Source organism: Onychomys torridus, unplaced genomic scaffold (assembly GCF_903995425.1).
Source record: "Onychomys torridus unplaced genomic scaffold, mOncTor1.1, whole genome shotgun sequence".
NCBI classification, from domain to species: domain Eukaryota; kingdom Metazoa; phylum Chordata; class Mammalia; order Rodentia; family Cricetidae; genus Onychomys; species Onychomys torridus.
In genome coordinates this window covers 32,007-52,058 of record NW_023413862.1, presented here as the reverse complement: position 1 = coordinate 52,058, position 20,052 = coordinate 32,007, and the positions used below count along the sequence as shown (strand labels likewise).

General features: G+C 40.7%; 2 gene segments (V, D, J or C); both read left to right on the top strand.

Annotated features, from left to right (window-relative positions):
• The first annotated feature begins 252 nt into the window (after positions 1-252).
• On the top strand, positions 253-775 carry LOC118576539. The segment is given in 2 exon segments: positions 253-298; positions 393-775. Coding segments are annotated over 2 exon segments (429 nt in total).
• A 6,658-nt stretch (positions 776-7,433) lies between these two features.
• Positions 7,434-7,931, top strand: LOC118576537. The segment is given in 2 exon segments: positions 7,434-7,479; positions 7,561-7,931. Coding segments are annotated over 2 exon segments (417 nt in total).
• The last annotated feature ends 12,121 nt before the right edge of the window (positions 7,932-20,052 follow it).

Below are 20,052 nucleotides of genomic sequence, written 5' to 3'. Positions count from 1 at the left end.
CCATAGAGAACTACAAAACTGTGGTTATTTCTATATCTGTCATCACTGTCATGATGTCTTATACATTTTCTGAGCACTGCCTTCTTCCAGATCCACCTCCAGTGCTTGCTATAGCCAGAAAATATGCAAATAAGGCTTCTCTGGGCTCATGGAAACCAGCCCAGCCCTGACCCTGCAGCTCTGCAGAGGAGCCCAGCCCTGGATTCCAAGTCCTCCCACTCAGTAATTTGCACTGAACACAGAATACTCACCATGGGCTTGAGGCTCAGCTTGTTTTTCCTTGTCCTTATTGTAAAAGGTAATTATAAGAGGGAAGATACTGTGTGTTGTGTGGACATAAGAGAAAATTTGACTTCTGTTACACTTTTCTGAACAGAATTCTCTGTTTTCATGTGCCCAGTTGGATGTGCAGCTGATGGAGTCTGGGGGAGGCTTAGTGCAGCCTGGAAAGTCACTGAAACTCTCCTGTGCAGCCTCTGGATTCAAGATCAGTACCTATGCAATGAGCTGGTTCTGCCAGGCTCCAGGGAAAGGACTGGAGTGGGTCACATACATTAATAGTGATAGTAGTTACATCAAGTATGCCGATGGGGTCAATGGCCAATTCACCATCTCCAGGGAGAATGCTCAGAACACGCTGTACCTGCAAATGAACAGTCTGAGGTCTGAGGACACAGCCATATATTACTTTACCAGATTCACGGTGATACAATTCTACTGTGAGCTCAGACACAAACCTCCCTGCAGCGTCATCAGGACCAGCATGAGGCACTAGGTACACAAAAATCTGGGCCATGGAAGAGCCTGATCACAGAGGCATAGAGGGTTGCAATTCTCTGTGACTGGGCTGCTTCTCTGTAACCATCTGAAGGATTCTCTCTGCTGGTATGCTCTGTAGTAATACTGGAAGTGTCAATGTTTTTTTTCAGTCTCTCTCTCTCTCTCTCCCTCTCTCTCTCTCCCCACCATGTGTGATTTCCTGAGTAAGTGTGAATTAGTATATTTCTGTACATGTTGATATGAAATGTTCTTCTCTAGCAGCCTGCACCATATTTTTGAGACAAAATGTTTCACTGACCCCAAAACTCATCTACCCATTACACTGGTAGACCAGTGATCCACACTGATGACACTGTCTCCATCTAGTTTGCCACATCCAGCTTATTGTAGTTATAGGAGAACTAGAAGTACAGATTCCACTCAAGAATTCATGTTTGCTGATCACTTGAACCACAGTGCTATCTCCACAGCAATTTTATAGTTTACTATTAAAAATATATAATATATTCTGATATGAACAAAATGCAAAGCATCCCAAACGGAAGAGTTGGTTCCCTTGGCTCCTGTAAAAGCCAACGGGACTGGAAATTGTGGAGACCTAACTCAGGACAGAGTCTCAATATTGACCATGTTGAGAGCACTGTGTGGGATTCAAGTTAGAGCCGACAAGGAGGTAAGGCATGGTCAGAGCCCCAAGAACCCTGATGACCTTCTCTCTCACCTTCATTATCACAGGATATGTGCACATCAGACACAGGTGAGGAACTGGTAAGAATGTGTGTGACGCTCCATCACTGAGTCTATGAGGACAACACAGCATTGACACCCAGTGAGCTGCAGTCAGCTGCAGGAAGCTCATAGTCCACTCAATGGGTAACATGTCTTTAGTTTTCTTCCTTAATATTTGTTTTTTTATGTTTTTACTCATATAGTTCCCGAGAATTTAATGAGAATAAGGGATTTTATTTTAACATGTTCTTTCATTTACATTCCTCCAGAATCCTTCCTATGTACTATGATATTTAGTCCCATTAAAAAAATCCAAGACTGGATTTTTTATCTGAAACTTGGTGAACACAAGTTTGCATCCAACAGGATCCTAGAAAAAAATGATGATTCTTGACTGACATGTTGGGATCCATGGATGGCATCACTATGAAAGAATAGGCAAGTATTGGAAACAAGGATTCCCCCCCCCAGTGTTAGTATGATGACACATGACAACTGATCTAGGCATGCTCAGATTGCCTTAAACTTGTCTCACCTGTGAAAATGTTTTAACAGTGGTTAAGAAGCTATGCTGTCCTGTGAACTCTGGAGAAATGGCAGGAAAGGGGCTGGGTATTCATAAGTTCAACCATTAGGAAGTACATCTGGAAATTACAGACAAGGGCCAAGGCTGCTTCTACAAAGCAATTTCATCCTCTCTCTCCTTGCCTTCCAGCATCAGGTCCATGTACTTGCATGAGGATTATGTTCCTAACTAAGAGGAAGCTGAGACTTTTAGCATCATTCCCACACAGCTCAATAGACACAGCAAGATTAGTGAATGAATCAGTAATTGGAAATGTTGTTCAACCAGGCTGATGCCTGCGACTGGCCATTGTGATTGCCTCTTATTTCCAACAGATTTGGATAATTCCTTTTAAAATCTTTGTTCTGAAATGTTTTCTGATATCCACGTACCACAGTTCTTTTATTTTCTTTATGCTCATAAAGTAGATGGGTATCCTTAGAGAGAGGAGAGAGAGGGTGCACTGGATGGAAGATTGCTACACTAAAGAAATGAAGAGGAAGTTAAATATTACTAATTTCCTGTGTTTCCACGACTTGTCCAATAATAAGGCTGAGTTGTGCATAAGTCACAGATTCTCATCACAGACCCCATTTCCTTGTCTTGACACTGTCTCTCCTAAGCTAAATTGTTGGTGAAAATTGTACCAGTATGTATGGTTTTCTCAAATGTGTACCTCACTGATGCTTCCTAGTGGTCATCTCAGGCCCCTCAGACACTTTTTACATTGTCCTATTTGTAGAGAGAAGAAATATCAACATTGTTTCATGTCACAATTGTCTTTGAAATTTATATACTTCACCTAAGTGAACAGCCCAAGAGTTTATGTTGCTGGTTTACAGATCTGTGAGTGAGGAACTATATTGTGTAGTATTCATTGCTCCTTGGTGTCTTCTGTATACCCAAGAATGTACATCTAAGGACAGATGCATGGGTGTGATGAAGAGGAAGACTTCTAATATGGCAACACTCTGAGGTCATGTGCTCTCCAACTTACACCAAAGGATTCTACAGATCTGGAAACAGTAGTCTCCATGTCATATTAGTCAAAGATGATCAGGTACAATGAATGTAAGACAGCATGGGAACATTTGATGTGGATATTTCTCAAGGGAGCAATTAGAAATGTTAAATTTAGGGAAAGTATGCATGAATGCCTGTGACCTCCTCCATTTTCTAGAGAAGTAAGAGAATGTGATGCTCCCATGTGTCAGACATTCTTCTGAAGAAAAATAATATTGTTTTGCTTTACATAACAATAAACTTGATTGTCCAAGATTCAAGCTTCTTTGCTGAACTGTAAATAGGTAACTCTGTTATCAAACAAGCTATAATAATATGAATGAGACTTGGGATGTTGGAGTGTTGAATATTTGCAGGACACAACCACATAACAGGTCAGGATATCTTGAGTTCTGTCTTTCCTATAGTGCCTACCATGATTGTGGGATCTGCCCTGAGCATAGCCTCCCTTTTGAGCCCACATCAAGAGAACATATATAGATGGAAAATATGCACTTAGAACTTCATTCTGCTCAGGCAAACCAGTCCAAACTTGACCTGCATTTCTAGCAGAGGACCGCAGTGTGGGATTCCCATGTCTGCCTGTTCAATGATAAACACTGAACGGAGACTACTCACCATGGAATTCGGATGTACTGGGTTTTCCTTGTTGCTCCTTTGTTATTTTTGTTTTTGTTGCTCTTTTAAAAGAACATTAACTACAAAGAAGACATACGGTGTATGTGAGTGGACATGAATGAGAGGGAAGGTAGACATGTGTGACAGTTTCCGGACAAGAAACTTCAATGTCTGCAGGTGTCCAGGAAGATGTCCAGCCGGTGGAGTGTGACAGAGAATAGCTACAGGTTTGGGTAACACAATAATTCCCCTATGTACCATCTGGTTTCACTTTCAGGGACTACTATATACACTACATCTGCCAGACTGCTGGGAAGCGACAGGAATGGATCTCATACATGTGAGATTTTTATTTCAATAAAATATTCAAATCCTATCAAGGACCAATTGACCATCTCCATACACGACTCAAAAAAGCACTCTTTCACATTTTGGATAGTCTGAAAATCTGACAATCAAGTATTAGTGTGTCAAAAATGCATATGAGGAGACAAGCTAGACACTGCCTCCCTGCAGGGTGTCCTCATGAACATCAGGGGCCACGAGAAAGCAGGGAGTTCAGAGTCTCCCTGAGCAGGAGCAGAACATGAATGCTGCAATCCCTGTGTCTGGGCTGCCTCTGCATATCACAGACACTTTCCCAGAGAATCTCTCCATAAGTGTGATGTGGAGGCATATTTGAAATGTTCAAATATAAAACTGTTTCTTTTCAACTCTGATGGAGGCATTTAAATATAGGATATACTGTGACCCAATCCAGATAGAGACCATCAGGAAGGACTGACTCCTCTGTGGATACCAAGGTTAGATTCTGAAATAATTAAGGAAATCTGAATAGTGGGCTCTCCTAGACTAATGGCAGAGTCTCATCTGGGTCTCATGTTTGAAACAGTATAGGTTTCATGTCAAAATGAAAAGTCAGTCATCATCAGTGATCCATGAGTCCTGGAGAGCATCACAACCACCATAGTCTTCATACAATATGTGCACAGCAGAACAAACACTGACCAAGTTGTCTAGCCTGTCATGGGATGTGTGGAGAACCATTGATCCTGGGAAGGCTCCTGCATGGAGACTAGGAGAACAATGCAGCTGGTGACATACCTGAGCTCAGTTGTCTATCCCACTCAGGAGTTACAGTGACTTTGTGCCTCACCTCCCTTTCTAAGAAAGTTGTTGGATAACTCTGTTGGTTGTAGTTTATAGGGTCTTCTATGATGTTGGTACCTGCCTGTGTGAGAATCATTTTTCTTTTCATCTTTACTTTTATATATTTATTTGCGTCCTTGTTCAGCGCAGAACACTGAATTCATCAAAACATAAGAATTTTCCTTAACACAGAGTAATTCTTTCCCTTAGGGTTTCTTCTTCATACCCCTTCACTTTGTGTCTGTTCCCATGAGGTAGGTGTGTGGTCTCCATGTGGACATTAGGCTCAGGTCCTTATTATGATCACTTAAACCTTATTTTAATAAAGTATCCACATTATTCATGTCTTTGCTTCAGGGGATGGATCTTCTCAAAAGCAAAGAGAAAATATGTTTCAGATATGTGTCCATTTATTTAAAAAAATAGGAAAGGAAGGGAGGAAGGGAGGAAGGAGAGAAAGAAGAAAGAAAGGAAGGAAGGAAGGAAGGAAGGAAGGAAGGAAGGAAGGAAGGAAGGAAGGAAGGAATAACAGAAAAGCAAAAATAAAGGTGTAGTGGGTAGCCATTCCAGCCTTGATCCTGAAGTTCCAAACCTCCATTGAGTCTTTGGTAACTGTCACAATTACAAGGCAGGGCTAAGAGAGGACACTGAAGACCCAAGTCTGGATGGGCCAGCCCTCTTGGTTCCTGGCCCCCGGATGCTGGAGGTAAACCTAGCAGAGTTCTCCAGAGAATGTGAGGGGAGGTGGCATCACAGAAACCACTTATTCCACGAAGGCTAGATGACTCCTTCTGAGAAATTTTGTCTGCTTTCCCCTTACAGAAATCAAGAGTTTCCCTCATAATCCCATTCCCTGCTCTAAGATGAAAATTGATGTAGTCCATTTTGCTGATTTCCACTCGTGAGATGCACAGTACTAGCAGACAAGAACAATACAACACAAAAATTGTCTTTAAATATAACAATGTTGCAATTTTCAAACACAAACAATATACTGACTATAAAATCCATCAAGAACCTGTAGAAGACAGATATGTGAAAAAATATTATTAGTTTTTTCTCAAGGAGAATGCAGACTTCATTTTACATCAAATTGAGCTCTGAATTCCCAAAATATAAAATACTGAAGCATTTCCATATCACATTTTAAAAATCAGAAAATTTCACCTTCACATTAAAAAGAGAAAAGCAAAGAAAACTTCAAGACCACTTAACTATAGTAATTTAAAATCTGAAATGTATAGCCAAATTTGTACATTTTCATGTAAACAGTTCAATTTGATGTTCTCTCAGTAAACTCCAACTTAAATCAATAGGAAACTACTGTTTACCCACAGAAAGCACAACAATGATACTGTTAGTTTTATCTGACTTAAAAATGTAACCTATGGCAAATAAAAATAATATAGTGAACAAGAGACCAAAACAGGAAATCAACCTTTTTTAATACAATATCACAGACTTAAAAAAAGACTTCTTTAATTAGCAGCATATCCTAAATATATGTGTGTGTGTGTGTGTGTGTGTGTGTGTGTGTGTGTGTGTGTAGAAATGAAAGCTATAAAGTAAGGTATTAGCTGTAAAATCCAAAATTTATGCAAGCCCTTGTTCTCTGTGGTGATCTTAACATAACCCTCAAAACAGGTTGCAAGCACTCCTTTTTATGAGGTATAAAAACCTGACTTCCCAACTCTCCCTTGCCAATGAAATAATCATGTTTATGATTTTTTATGTTATACAAGCTGAAAAGAGACAAGAAGAGAGATGTAAAAACACATGTGGATAAATGAACAGACAGACAGGCAAAAATCAGGAGGTAGTGGGACTAGTCTCGAGTTATCTTGTTGCTCAATGGGCAAGTAAATACTGTGTGCCCACTGACATTGCAGAAAAGTCAATACCAGTCTTCTCTCAGATAAATATTTATAATCACATGCACTAAATGTTTGTGAATTGTTTCCTCACAAGTGGATTTTCTAGGTGGGTAAGAATAGATTGCCTCCACTACCATGAAGAGAAAAGATTTATAGTAGTTCCTTAATCTGGATTTGGTATCATTCTAAATTTCAACACTCTGCTTGAATTTACTGGAATACACAGATGCATAAAGAATGTGGTAACATCTTTTGTTTGCATGGAGTCCAAAGTGTATGTGGACTCAGTATTTTGCCAGGCTGTGGTGGCACTCATCTTTATCCCAGCACTCAGGAGGCAGAGGCAGGCTGATCTCTGTGAGTTCAAGGCCAGCCTGGTCTACAGAGTTAGATACAGGACAGCCACCCAAATTGCACAGAGAAACCCAGTCTCAAAAAACAGGAAAAAAACAACAACAAAGATTTAGAAATCCAGATGATACTTGAAAATTTTCCTGACTTTTCATTTCCAGTTCCTGTAAGGAGCACAAGGCAAATCTCAGACAACTGGAAAAGAAACTGGAATCCCTTTTTCTGTGCTCTCTTTTATACTCTCAGGAACCCCTCCCAATGCAAAGCAGCCCTCAGGCTCAGGCTGAAAGCCCAGGCCTAGCTGAGGAGCCCCATCTCCTTCTCAACAGAGCCTCCAGCAGAGCATGGCTGTTCTGGTGCTGCTCCTCTGCCTGGTGAACTTTCCAAGCTGTAAGTGTGTCATGGTTTCAGGAGAGGGACCAGGATGTCATCTATGGGATGTAAGACTGATGGTGATGTTGGTTTTCCCAGGTGCCCTGTCCCAGGAGCAGCTGAAGGAGTCAGGATCTGGTCTGGTGCAGCCCTCACAGACCATGTCTCTCACCTGCACTGTCTCTGGGTTCTCATTAACCAGCTATGGTGTACACTGGGTCCTCCAGCCACCAGGAAAAGGACTGCAGTGGGTGGGAGTAATAGGGTATACTGGAAGCACAGATTATAATTCAGCTCTCAAATCCAGACTCAGCATTAGCAGAGACACATCCAAGGGCCAAGTGTTCTTAAAACTGAACAATCTGCAAACTGAGGACACAGCCATGTATTACTGTACCATATACACAGTGAGGGAACTCAAGTGTGAGCCTGCACAAAAAACTCCCTATGGATTCATCTGGTACCAATAGGGGGTACCAATGACCACGGGGACTCCTGAGGACCACCAGTAAGGTTCACTTCAGAAGCTATTAAGTTCTGGACTATGCTGAATGAGCATCAGTTTTAGTGGCAGAACCTGTGGTTTCCTCTTCAAGCCAAGAATGTCCTCTAGGGGCCCCTGTCAACTGTCACAGTCTGTTCAACCTTCTATGTGTGCTCACACTAGAACAAATTGTTTTCCACACATCTTCTAAACCATTCAATTGCTTCTGATTACCAGAGAGAATGTCACCTAATTTTATATCTTTGAGGTGTGAGTGTGGTGTGTGTGTGTGTGTGTGTGTGTGTGTGTGTGTGTGTGTGTTTGTGTATGTGTATCAATTGATATTTCAAAAAACAGTCTGATCTATGTCACTAATTGACTTTAAGTCCACTGAGGAAGCTTGGGAATTTTTAGAAATTTGTAATTTATCCACTTTTGTTTTGGAACATGTGATGAAGAAACTGCAGCTTCCCAGAAATATTGTCATTTTCCAAAAGTAAATTTGAAACTGGAATATTCATTATTTTCTTCTTCTAAATTAAAAGAACTTAAAAGAGTATACTTGGTTATCATTTGTGAAAAATTCTATTTTCAAAATTTTTCATCTTGGTATTAGTTTGCTATCATGAATAGTGCTGCTATGAACATAGTTGAGAAAGGGTCCTTGTGGTGTGGTTGAGCAATTTTGAGGATATGACCAAGAGATATTTCTGCATCTGGAGGTAGGTTGATTTCCCTTTTCTTGAGACACTGCTCTACTGATTTCAAGAGTGGCTGGTAAGATCACACTCTCATCAGCAATGGAGGAGAGTTCTCCTTTCTTCACATCATCCTCAACACAAGCTGTAATCAGTGTTTTGATCTTAGCCATTCTGACAGGCATAAGATGGTATTGATTTTTTTTGAAAGATCTGTTTCTTTTGTATACTGTGTTCGGCATGCATGTATGCCTGCAGGCCAGAAGAGGGCACCAGATCTCAATCTAGTTGGTTGTGAGTCACCATGTGGTTGCTGGGAACTGAACTCAGGAAATTTGGAAGAGTAGTCAGTGCTCTTATCCTCTGAGACATCTCTCCAGCCTAGACACCTCAACAGAAGAATTGATAAAGAAAATGTAGTGTAGTAAAATGGAGAGGTACAAAACAATGACATCATGAAATTTGTAGGTCAATGTACAGAACAAAAATAATCATCCTGAGTGAGGTAGCCCAGACATAGAAAGACAAACACAGGATGTACTCACTCATAAGTGAATATGAGATACAAGGCAAAGGATAAACAGGCTACAACCCACAGTACCACAGAAGTTAGGTAAAGAGGAGGATACTGAAATGGACACACATGGATGAGGCCAGGAATGAGCAAGGTTTAAGATCTCTTGGGTAACCTGTAAAGGGGTATGGAGGGGAGGAGATAGGGTAGGAACATGAGGATTAGAGATGGCAGAGTTCAAGGAGGAACAGAGAGGGAGAAAAATTAAAGAGATATATTGAAAGAGTAAGCAATTATGGGGCTAGGGTGAAATCTGCTGCTAAAGAATCCCCAGGAAACCACAAGGATGTCCCTAGCTAAGACTCATAGCAATGGTGGAGAGGGTACTTGAACTAGCAGTAAGAAGGTGGCTGGCTTCTTTCTGCTTCTCTGATTTCTCAACTTTCCCCCCAATATCTGGCTCTTGGATTTTTATTAATAAGACCATTTAGCAATTCATCTTACATCCTTTCCCTAATTTTGACACATGAGCAAATATCACCTCAGTAAGAACTGCCAACTAAATAAATAATTATTTTACAAAACATGGCTAGGTTATCCTGTGAAAGATTTTATGTAAATACTTGATAGACCACACCAGTTCTCAGTTGGTCAGGATAGTGGTCCCAGATAAAGTGCCTGATCCTAATTCAGACATAGAAGATGTAAAAATGAAATTTAACAGTGCCTTGTAGCTTCAAATCTGTTATGGTCTTTTTCCATGTAAAATCCAATTATTATCATTCTTATTAATCAGTTGTTTGGGTGATTTATAAACGTATTCTTTATTTACACATTGACAAATTATAAATTTTTGAGAATTATCCATTACTCTAATTAATTATAGGACCCCAGAAATTTAGTAAATCTTAGATTCACATTATAATTATGAAACACATTGTGTGACAAACAATAATATAATACTTTTTTTGCATTTTGGAAAGTTTAGAGATAGTAAGTAAATGTCTCAATGATCTAATGGTATAAAATAAATAACATGGATTTGAGTTGATATTTATCAAGAATTCTCAGTAGTGCACCGTGTTAGTTAGGACAACCAACAAGGTTTTGGTAATGGGTTAATCCTTTTCCTGTTGCATTTATAATAACATGAACTACTTCTTATTTTATTTAATTGAAATTGAAGTTGTCTGTATTCACCCTGTCTTACATGATGTTTTCAAATGCATGTCCATGGTTGAATGACCATCTGTTTGCATGGAGTCCACAATGTATGTGGACTCAGTACTTTGCAACCAATGCTTCCATAGGTCAAGAAATGCAATTTCCTATTCATCAAGAATTAGAAATCCATGCCAGGCTGTAGTGGCACTCATCTTTATCCCAGCACTCAGGAGGCAGAGGCAGGCAGAGCTCTGTGAGTTCAAGGCCAGGCTGGTCTACAGAGTTAGATCCAAGGACCAAAATTGCACAGAGAAACCCAGTCTCAAAAAACAGAAACAAAAACAACAACAAAGATTTAGAAATCCAGACGATACTCGAAAATTTTCCTGAGTTTTCATTTCCAGTTCCTCTAGTAAGCACAGGGCAAATCTCAGTCACCTGAGGAAAGAGTGGAAGCCTTGCCCTGTGCTTCCTTTTATCCTCTCAGGAACCCCTCCCAATGTAAAACAGCCCTCAGGCTCAGGCTGAAAGCCCAGGCCTAGCTGAGGAGCCCCATCTCTTTCTCAACAGAGCCTCCAGCAGAGCATGGCTGTCCTGGTGCTGCTCCTCTGCCTGGTGACCTTTCCAAGCTGTAAGTGTGTCAAGGTTTCAGGAGAAGGACCAGGCATGTCATCCATGGGATGTAAGACTGATGGTGATGTTGTTAGTCCCCAGGTGCCTTGTCCCAGGTGCAGCTAAAGGAGTCAGGACATGGTCTGGTGCAGCCCTCACAGACCCTGTCTCTCACCTGCACTGTCTCTGGGTTCTCATTAACCAGCTATAGTGTACACTGGGTCCGCCAGCATCCAGGAAAGGGGCTGGAGTGGATGGGAGTAATATGGAGTGATGGAAGCAAAAATTATAATTCAGCAGGGACACCACCAAGGGCCAAGTTTTCTTAACATTGAACAACCTGCAAACTGAGGACACAGCCATGTATTACTGTGCCAGAAACACTGTGAGCGAACCTCAGTGTGAACCTGTGCAAAAACCTCCCTATGGAGACCTCTGGTACCAATAGGGGGCACCAAGGACCAGTAGAGACTCCTGAGGACCACCAGTAAGGCTCACTTCAGAAGCTATTAAGTTATGAACTATGCTGAATGAGCATGAGTTTCAATGTCAGATTTGTGGTTTCCTCTTCAAGACAAGGATGTCTGCTAGAGGCCCCTGTTGACTGTCATATCCAAATCAACCCTCTATGTGTTCACACATTAGAACAAATTGCTTTTCCCACACATCCTCTAAACTATCCAATTGCTTCTGATTACCAGAGAGAATGGCAGCTAATTTTATATATTTCGTGTATGTGTGTGTGTGTGTGTGTGTGTGTGTGTGTGTGTGTGTATCAGTTGATATTTCAAAAGGAGTCTGAAATTGTAACTTCTGTTGAATTTAAGTCCCTTGAGGAAGCTTGGGAATTTTTAGTAATTTAAAATTTATCCTATTTGTTTTTGAACTTGTGATGGAGAAACTGCAGCTTCCCAGAAATATTGTCATTCTCCAAAAGTAGATTTGAAAATGAAATATCCAGAATTTCCTTCTTCTAAATCAAGAGAAGTTAAATGAGAATACTTGGTTATCATTTGTGAAAAATTCTATTTTCAAAAATTTTCATCTTGGTATTAGTTTTTTATCATGAATATGCTGCTATGAACATTGTTGAGAATAGGTCCTTGTGGTGTGGTTGAGCTTATTTTGAGGATATAACCAAGAGATATTGCTGGGTCTGGAGGTAGGTTGATTTCCAGTTTCCTGAGATGCAGCTCTACTAATTACCAGAGTGGCTGACAAGATTACACACTCACCAGCAGTGGAGAAAATTGACCTTTTCTCCACATCCTTCTCAACTTAAGCTGTCATCTGTGTTTTTGATCTTAACTATTCTGACAGGCATAAGATGGTATCTCAGACTTGGTTAGATCTTTTTTTTTCCTTTGTTGTTCATTATATTTGTGTTTTAATTTTATACATCAGCCATGGGTTCCCCTGTGCTGTCCTGTCCCTCCCCTGCTCCCACCTACCCCCGAGCCCCTCCCCTCCATTCCCATCTCTTCCAGGAACAAGACTCCCCTGGGGATTAAATTAAACATGGTGGATTCAGTAAGGCAGGTCCAGTCCCCTCCTTCCATGCTGAGCAAAGTGTCCATGTGTAAGCCCAAGGTTCCAAACAGCCAGCTCATGCACTAAGGACAACTCTGGGTCCCACTGCCTGGGTGCCTCCCAAACAGTTCAGGCTATTCAATAACAGACCATGATAAATGAAGACCACGTGAGAATAGGAAGAAACAAAGTGCTAGAGAGGTCCCCAGAAATCCACAATGATACATCCACTGTAGACTACTGGCAATGGTCGAGAGAAAGCCTGATCTGACCTAGTCTGGTGATCAGATGGTCATATACCCTAATGGTTGTGCTGGAACTCTCATCCAATAAATGATGGAAGTGGATGCAGAGATACTCTGCCAGGCCCCAGGTGGAGCTCCAGGTGTCCAATTGTCCAGAAAGAAGAGGGACTGTAAGAGTATGAATTGTTGAGACCAAGATTGGAAAAGCACAGAGACAAAAAGCCAAACTAATGGAAACACATGAATTATGACCCAAAAGATGTGGAGCCCCCAACTGGATCAGGCCCTCTGGATAAGGTTTGATTTTTTTAAAATATATGCATATTTTCTATAGTGTTCTCCCTGCATGTATGTGTGTAGGCAAGAAGAGGGCACCAGATCTCATTCCAGGTGTTTGTGAGTCACCATGTGGTTGCTGAGAAATGAACTCAGGACCTCTGGAAGAGCAGTTGGTTCTCTCATACTCTAAGACATCTCTCCAGCCTAGATGCCTCTCAACTGAAGAATGGATAAAGTAAATGTAGTACATTTATACAATGGAGTATTACACAGAGGTACAAAACAATGTCATCATGAATAGTGTAGGTAAATAGAACTAGAAAAAATCATCCTGAGTGAGGTAACCCAGACCCAGAGAGACAAACATGGTATGTATTCACTCATAAGAGAATATTAGATACAAAGCAAAGGATGAACAGGCTATAAACCCACCATCCCAGAGAAGCTAGGTAAAAAGGAGGAATCTGAAAGGAATACACATGGATCACCCAGGAATGGGAATGTTTTAAGATCTCTTGATTAACCTGTGAAGGGGAGTAGAGTGGAGGAGATGTGGGGTAGGGACATGAGGGTTAGAGATGGCAGAGTTCAAGGAGGAAGAGAGAGGGAGAGAAATGAGAGAGATCTTGACAGAGTAAGCCATGACAGGGTTAGGTAAAAATCTGCTGGTAGGGAAATTCCCAGGAACCCACAAGCATTTCCCCAGGTAAGACTCATAGCATTTGTGGAATGGGTACTTGAACTAGCCTTCCCCTGTACTCAGATCAGAGGCTACCCTAATTGTCATCATAGAACCTACATCCACTGACTAATGGAAGCAGATGTAGAGACCCACAGTCAAGCAATTGGCCAAACTCCTGGAGTTCAGTCAAGAGAGGGAGGAGGAATTATAGAAGCAAGGGGAGACAAGACCATGATGGGAAAAACCACAGAGACTGCAGAACAAAGCTAGTGGGACTCCATGGACACTGGACTGACAGCTGAGGAGCCTGCATGGGACCACACTAGGCCCTCTGAATGTGGGTGATGGTTTTGTATCTTGAAGTGTTTGTGGCTCCCCTGGCAATGGGACCAGGACTCTTCCAGAGAACATGAACTGGCTTTTTCAGAGCCCATTCCCTATTTTGCCACTCGTTATTCAGCATTGATACAGGGGAGGGGCTTGGGTCAGGCCCCACATAGTAGGCCAGCCTGTGTTGAATATCTAAGGAAGGCCTTACTCACTAGGAGGAGTGAGTGGAGAGTGGGATGAGGAGAGGTTGGGTAGGAGAGAGAGAAGCAAAAGGAGGGGAAACAGTGGGCAGCATGTAAAATTTTTAAAAGTCTACAAATAAATAAGTCAACTTTAGAAAACAGTTTGGACCCAAAGTTCCAAGCAATGGTTCCTCTGTAATCACATTTGTGTGTCCTCAACCTTCACAGTTCTTAGTCACCAGTGTGCACATCCCAGCTGGTGTCAGCTCCAGTTCTGGTTCCATCTCTCTTCTGCCCTTCCCATAGGAAACTGAGTTCTATGATTATTGGTTTGTGAGTTGTTGGTGCTTTTGTTGCCTACAAAGGCTCCCAGTTACTCCTCTGGTGCTCTCTGATGATGCTTACTGGAAGAGCCTGGTGTCTCATGTTTTAGTTAGAGAAGTGTCCAGAGAAGCAGTGTTAACTGTGGGCTCCATGTTAATGGAACATAGACCTGAGGCAGCTTTAAAAAAAATAGAATGTCCTCATCTGAAGTTGATGCTTCTCTGGAAACTCTTGTAGTGACACTAACAGACAAAGATTAAACCCTGAGACCAACTTGACTAGTACATTAGGATTCTAAGAGAAGGGTACAAAACAGTGAATTGAATGACTCTACACAATGATGAAATAAGAGGGCCATCTTGATGTTATATTGGGTCAAGCCAAGGAGCAGCCTATATTTCTCAGAGATAAAATGATTAGCATGTATAAATAATTACAGACAAGAATTCACCTCGAAAGTATGACAGATGTACCAATAGCCTATGGAGATGTTCTGGGAATTTCTCCTCTTGAGCATGCCCTCTCATTTTTTCTAGAGTCATAAAGAAAAGTGATACCCATATGACATGTGTACAAAAACCTGGCACACAATACCTCACCCCAATAACCAAGAGTTTTTTTGGTTTCTTACAACAAGTATCTTTGATTGAGTGTGATAAGAATGACTGTACATGGATTCCAATGATGTTCTTCTGGGGTGATAATTTATTTGTGCACTCCAATAAAGCTTATCTGAGGATAAGAGGAAAAAGCCAGGTACTCTATTAAACATAGAAGTCAGGCAGTTATAGCACTTGCATTTAATGCTATCATTCAGGAGACAGAGATTCATCTGCACCTTGGTGAGTTCAAGATCGCACTGGGAACTGGTAGCACACGTCTTTTTGCACAGCTCTAGATAACCATAGAGGTCTGGAGGTCTGTACAGACAAACAGGAAGTGATAGAGCTGGGCAGAGAGGTAGGAAGAAGGCAAAGTACAGAAAGGCATTTAAGCTTGGTATACAGGAAGTAGTTCTCTCTTCAATTGAGGAATTCCTAGCAGTAAGAATGTGGCTGGCTTCTTTCTGTTTCTCTGATCTCTCAGTTTCCCCCCAATATCTAGCTCTAAGAATTTTATGAATAAGACTATTTAGCAATTCATCTTACATCCTTTCCCTAATCTTGACGGATGAGTAAATATCACCTCAGTAAGAAGTGCCAACTAAACAAATAATTACTTTACAAAACATTGGTAGGTTATCCTGTGAAAGATTTTACGTAAGTGATGGACCTCACCAGTTCTCACTTGGTCAGGATAGTGGTCCCATATAAATTGTCTGATGCTAATTCAGACACAGAAGATGTGAAAATGAAATTTAACAGTGCCTTGTAGCTTCAAATCTGTTATTGTCTTTTTCCACTTATTATTCTACTTATTCATCAGCTGATTTAGTGATTAATAAAATTATTCATTATTTACATATCCGGGTAATTACAAATTTTTGAGACTTCTACAGTATTCTAACTAATTAATGACCCAAGAAAATTAGTAAATCTTATATTCACATCATAATTATGAAACTAATGGTGTAACAATCCATAATGTAATACTTTTTTTCAATTTAGAAAGTTAGACATAGTAATTAAATGTCTCCATAATCTAATGGTGTAAAATAGAAAACAGTATTTGAGTTTTCAAGAAATTTCAGTGGAGTACACTGTGAGTTAGGACCACCAACAAGGTTTTGGCATTGGGTTTATTTCTTTCCTGCCTGAATTTATAGTAACGTGAACTACTCCTTATTATACATAAATGAAGTTGAAATTGTCTGTATTCACCTTGTCTTACAGGATGTTTTCAAATGCATGTCCACAGTTGAACGACTATAACTTTATTGTTTCAGGGCATACTTAGTAAGATCTATTCTCTCCCTTTTTGAAAAATAAAATTTGTTGTTATGGCTCATCCATAATATTTGGGATAATTCTTCCCATGGATCCAATTATGCTTCCCTCTATAATGTTGAAACCAAGGACACCCTGCCCATGATACAACTTTGCCTGAGACCATTTTAGTTTTTTTTTTGGTTCCACGTGATAAGAGGTCCTTTTTTTCCCTTGCTTTCTGGATGTCATTTAAATAATGTCTTCTGTGTTCCTCCAGCTTCCCTGACATTCAGAACTTTGTGAACAGAGATGCAGCATACATGAAAGTGAGGTTATGATTGACCATCCAGGTGCTGGAGAAGCAGCTCAGTGTTAGAAAGCATTATTGTTCCTGACACTCACATTGGGCACCTGTGAGTATTTGAAATATTCACTTCCAGGGCTGGGAGTTAACTCAGTGTGAGAGTTCTTGTGTAGTATAAATGAGGCTTTGATTCAAATGTTAATATTTCAGAAATACATTCCCCATTTTGATTAATAAGTATTCTGTTTGAATCATCAGTACTCCTATTAAACGTTAGTACATTGATGGCTCATCCAAGAGAACAGTTTCCTATTTAGACAAACCTTCCTATTTAGAACCTTCCTATTTAGACAAAAAGGGGTAAAGTAGCAGTATTTGCTCCACCCATGACCTTGGACTGTAGGGCCAGAAAGAGGTGGTACTTTTTGCTATTGTGTGTGATCTCTAATAAGGAAGGGGAAGGGTCAGGAGTCCCTTCACCCTGCTGCCTGCAAGGTGGATTCTCTCCCAGTTAGATCAGAGGATGCTCTCCTGATCCCTACTCCATTCTGTATTCTTGGGTGTATTACCTCAATTTACCTTAATAAATTTCCCTATGCTCCTTAAACAGAGTTTGTGGACTTATCATATTAACCTACTTCAGACTCAAGCTTGAAATCATGTACAGGAAGTTCAAAGAAGCTTATTTTAGAATTAGTGAATATTCTAAATGACCATTAATATAATGAAATTATATATATATATATATATATATATATATATATATATATATGTGTGTGTGTGTGTGTGTGTGTGTGTGTGTGTTAAGTGTATAAATTGACAAGATACTTACACTTTAAGAAAAGTTTTAAAGAATCAAAATAAAATCAAAGGCAATTAGTGACAATACGTTAGTCCATTAATTTTGGTTTTCTTCTGTACCATAGCAATTGGCTCTTCTGAAATCAGACAGACTTTGGATTTTCCCTTAAACAACCATGCTAGGGGTTAGAGAAGGGAAATCCACATTCCACACTCAATGCTAGCTTAAACTTTTAATTGAGTTGTGACTACAAAAAGGTCATTTCCTTATATGTCTGTAGAAAACAGCAGATCTGGAGAGATACCTGAGAACACTGAAAGGGGGAATTAGTTTACAAAAAGGAAAGAAGCATTTCCCATGTTAAAGATGGGAACCAATATTGTGGTACAGAGTTAAGACTCTATGTTTCCACAATGGATGCTTTGAAAATTAAAAATTAAATGAAGTAATAACCAGTTTAGCTGGGATTGACATAACGTGGATTATAGTTATTATCAGTTTGGTAATTCATATTTGATCCTTTAAAAAGTGGTTTGATAACTACCAAACAAGGCAACATAGGAAACCTACCAATGCCCACCAAAGCATCAAAAAACAAGGAACTGCTCATGAAGACAGCACAGGAAGAACTGTGCATGGTACCAGCTGCTGTGATGATGCCAGCTGTGTGGACAAGGAGAGCAGGATGCTCCTTTGTGCAGGGAGGTGCAGTGACCTCCTGAAATGTAGACTTGGGCAAATGGGTAGGAAAAGCCCATAGAGCTGGGATGCAGTATGGGAGTCTCCCAGGCCACCTGCGATGAGTAGTGGTGGACAGCTGTCAGGGAGTACAAAGAGACCACTGCTGACTCTCACTGCACTGCACAACTGGGCAGAGGGCACAGGCAGTCCACAGCCAGGCTCAGGCACAAGGTGGACACGGGCACTGGGTGATTTGAATGACAGAGCCAGCTGGCAATGGACTGCTCACTCTGGCCCCATGGCGTATAGTGTTTAAGGCCAGGCAGGTGGGCTGTGGCCAGAGACTCCCTCAACGTGACTGTAGCCAGAAAGGCCCATGACTGACAGGTAGGGTCTGTGGTGAGGGAGTGAAGCAGGCTACAGTGGTGTTAGCTTACTTACTTCCTTACTTAATTACAAACACATAACTCTGTTATATAAGGAGCCAGAGTGATATCAATGAGCCTTGGGATGCTTGAGTGTTGAATATTTATAGAGTACAACCATATTGCAGGTTAGGTTTTCTTGAATTCCATCATTCATACAGTGTCCACCATGATTGTGAGATGTGCATTGAGCACACCCTTCCTTGAGCCCAGGTCAAGAGAACACATACAGACAGGAAAATATGAAACTAGGACATCTGTCTGCTCATGGAAACCAGCCAATTCCTGATCCTGCAGCTCTGGTAATGGAGTGCACCCTGGATTCCCAGATCTGCCCATTCATTAAACAGTGGAGACAGAACACTCACCCTGGAATTGGAGATGAGCTAGATTTTCCTTGTTGTTCTTATAAAGGGCAATTTATGACAAAGAAGAAATTCTGGGGGTGTGAGTGGACATGAGTAGGAGGGAAGGTGGACATGTGTGGCAGTTTCCTGATCAGAATCCTTGGTATCTGCAGCTATCTGCTGAGAGGTTCAGTTGGTAGAATCTGGGGAGGATTGTTGCAGCCTGGGGTGACCTTCTAACTCCCTGTAGCTGAAGTTTTCCTATGTCCCAGCCTGACAGCAGTCCGGAAAAATCTCTTCCATTTGCATCCTTCAAGTAAACACAGAGATTTATGTTACTTATAAACTCTATGGCTACAGGAGGTTTCTTGCTATCTGTTCTTATATCTTAACCCATTTATAAGTCTAAACCTTGCCATGTGGCTCGTGGATTACTGGTATCTTTACATGCTGTTTCTCATTGTGGTGGCTGGCAATGTCTTTCTGACTCAGCCCTCCTGTTCCCAGAATTCTCCTTCTCTTTGTCCCAGCTATACTTTCTGTCTGGCTATTGGCTAATTAGTATTTTATTTATTAACCAATCAGGGCAACACATTCACAGCATAGAGAAAAACTCACAGCACTTCCACTTCTCTTTTTTTTCAAAAAGGAAGGTTTTAACTTTCACATAGTAAAATTATATATAACAAACAATTATCAAGCAAGAATTATAGTTATAATCTCTAGTACATTTGTAATATCTAATATATTTGTATTTGGCAAAATTAAAGAAGATATTCTATGTATTATATATATATAAGTTTAAGGTTTCATATCTATTGTATTGTAACTAAGGAAAATTACAGCTGTCTAGCCTTCATTCTACATCAAAGATCTCAGAAGGATATAATATTACCTGAGAAATAGGAGAAGCACCCACGCAATTTTCGAGAGTCTTGCAAGAGTAGACAGAGACAGCTAGCAGCCTGGACAGACACTCGAAGTTCTTCTGTAAAGTTGGGGCACCTGTCTTCAGCCTAGAGGTCTAGTGTCTCAGTCACTTTTTTTCTGTGTCCTGAAGATTATCTGGCGGTTTCCTCTGCAAAGCAGGAATCAAAAGGACCATTTTGCCAAGCAAAGT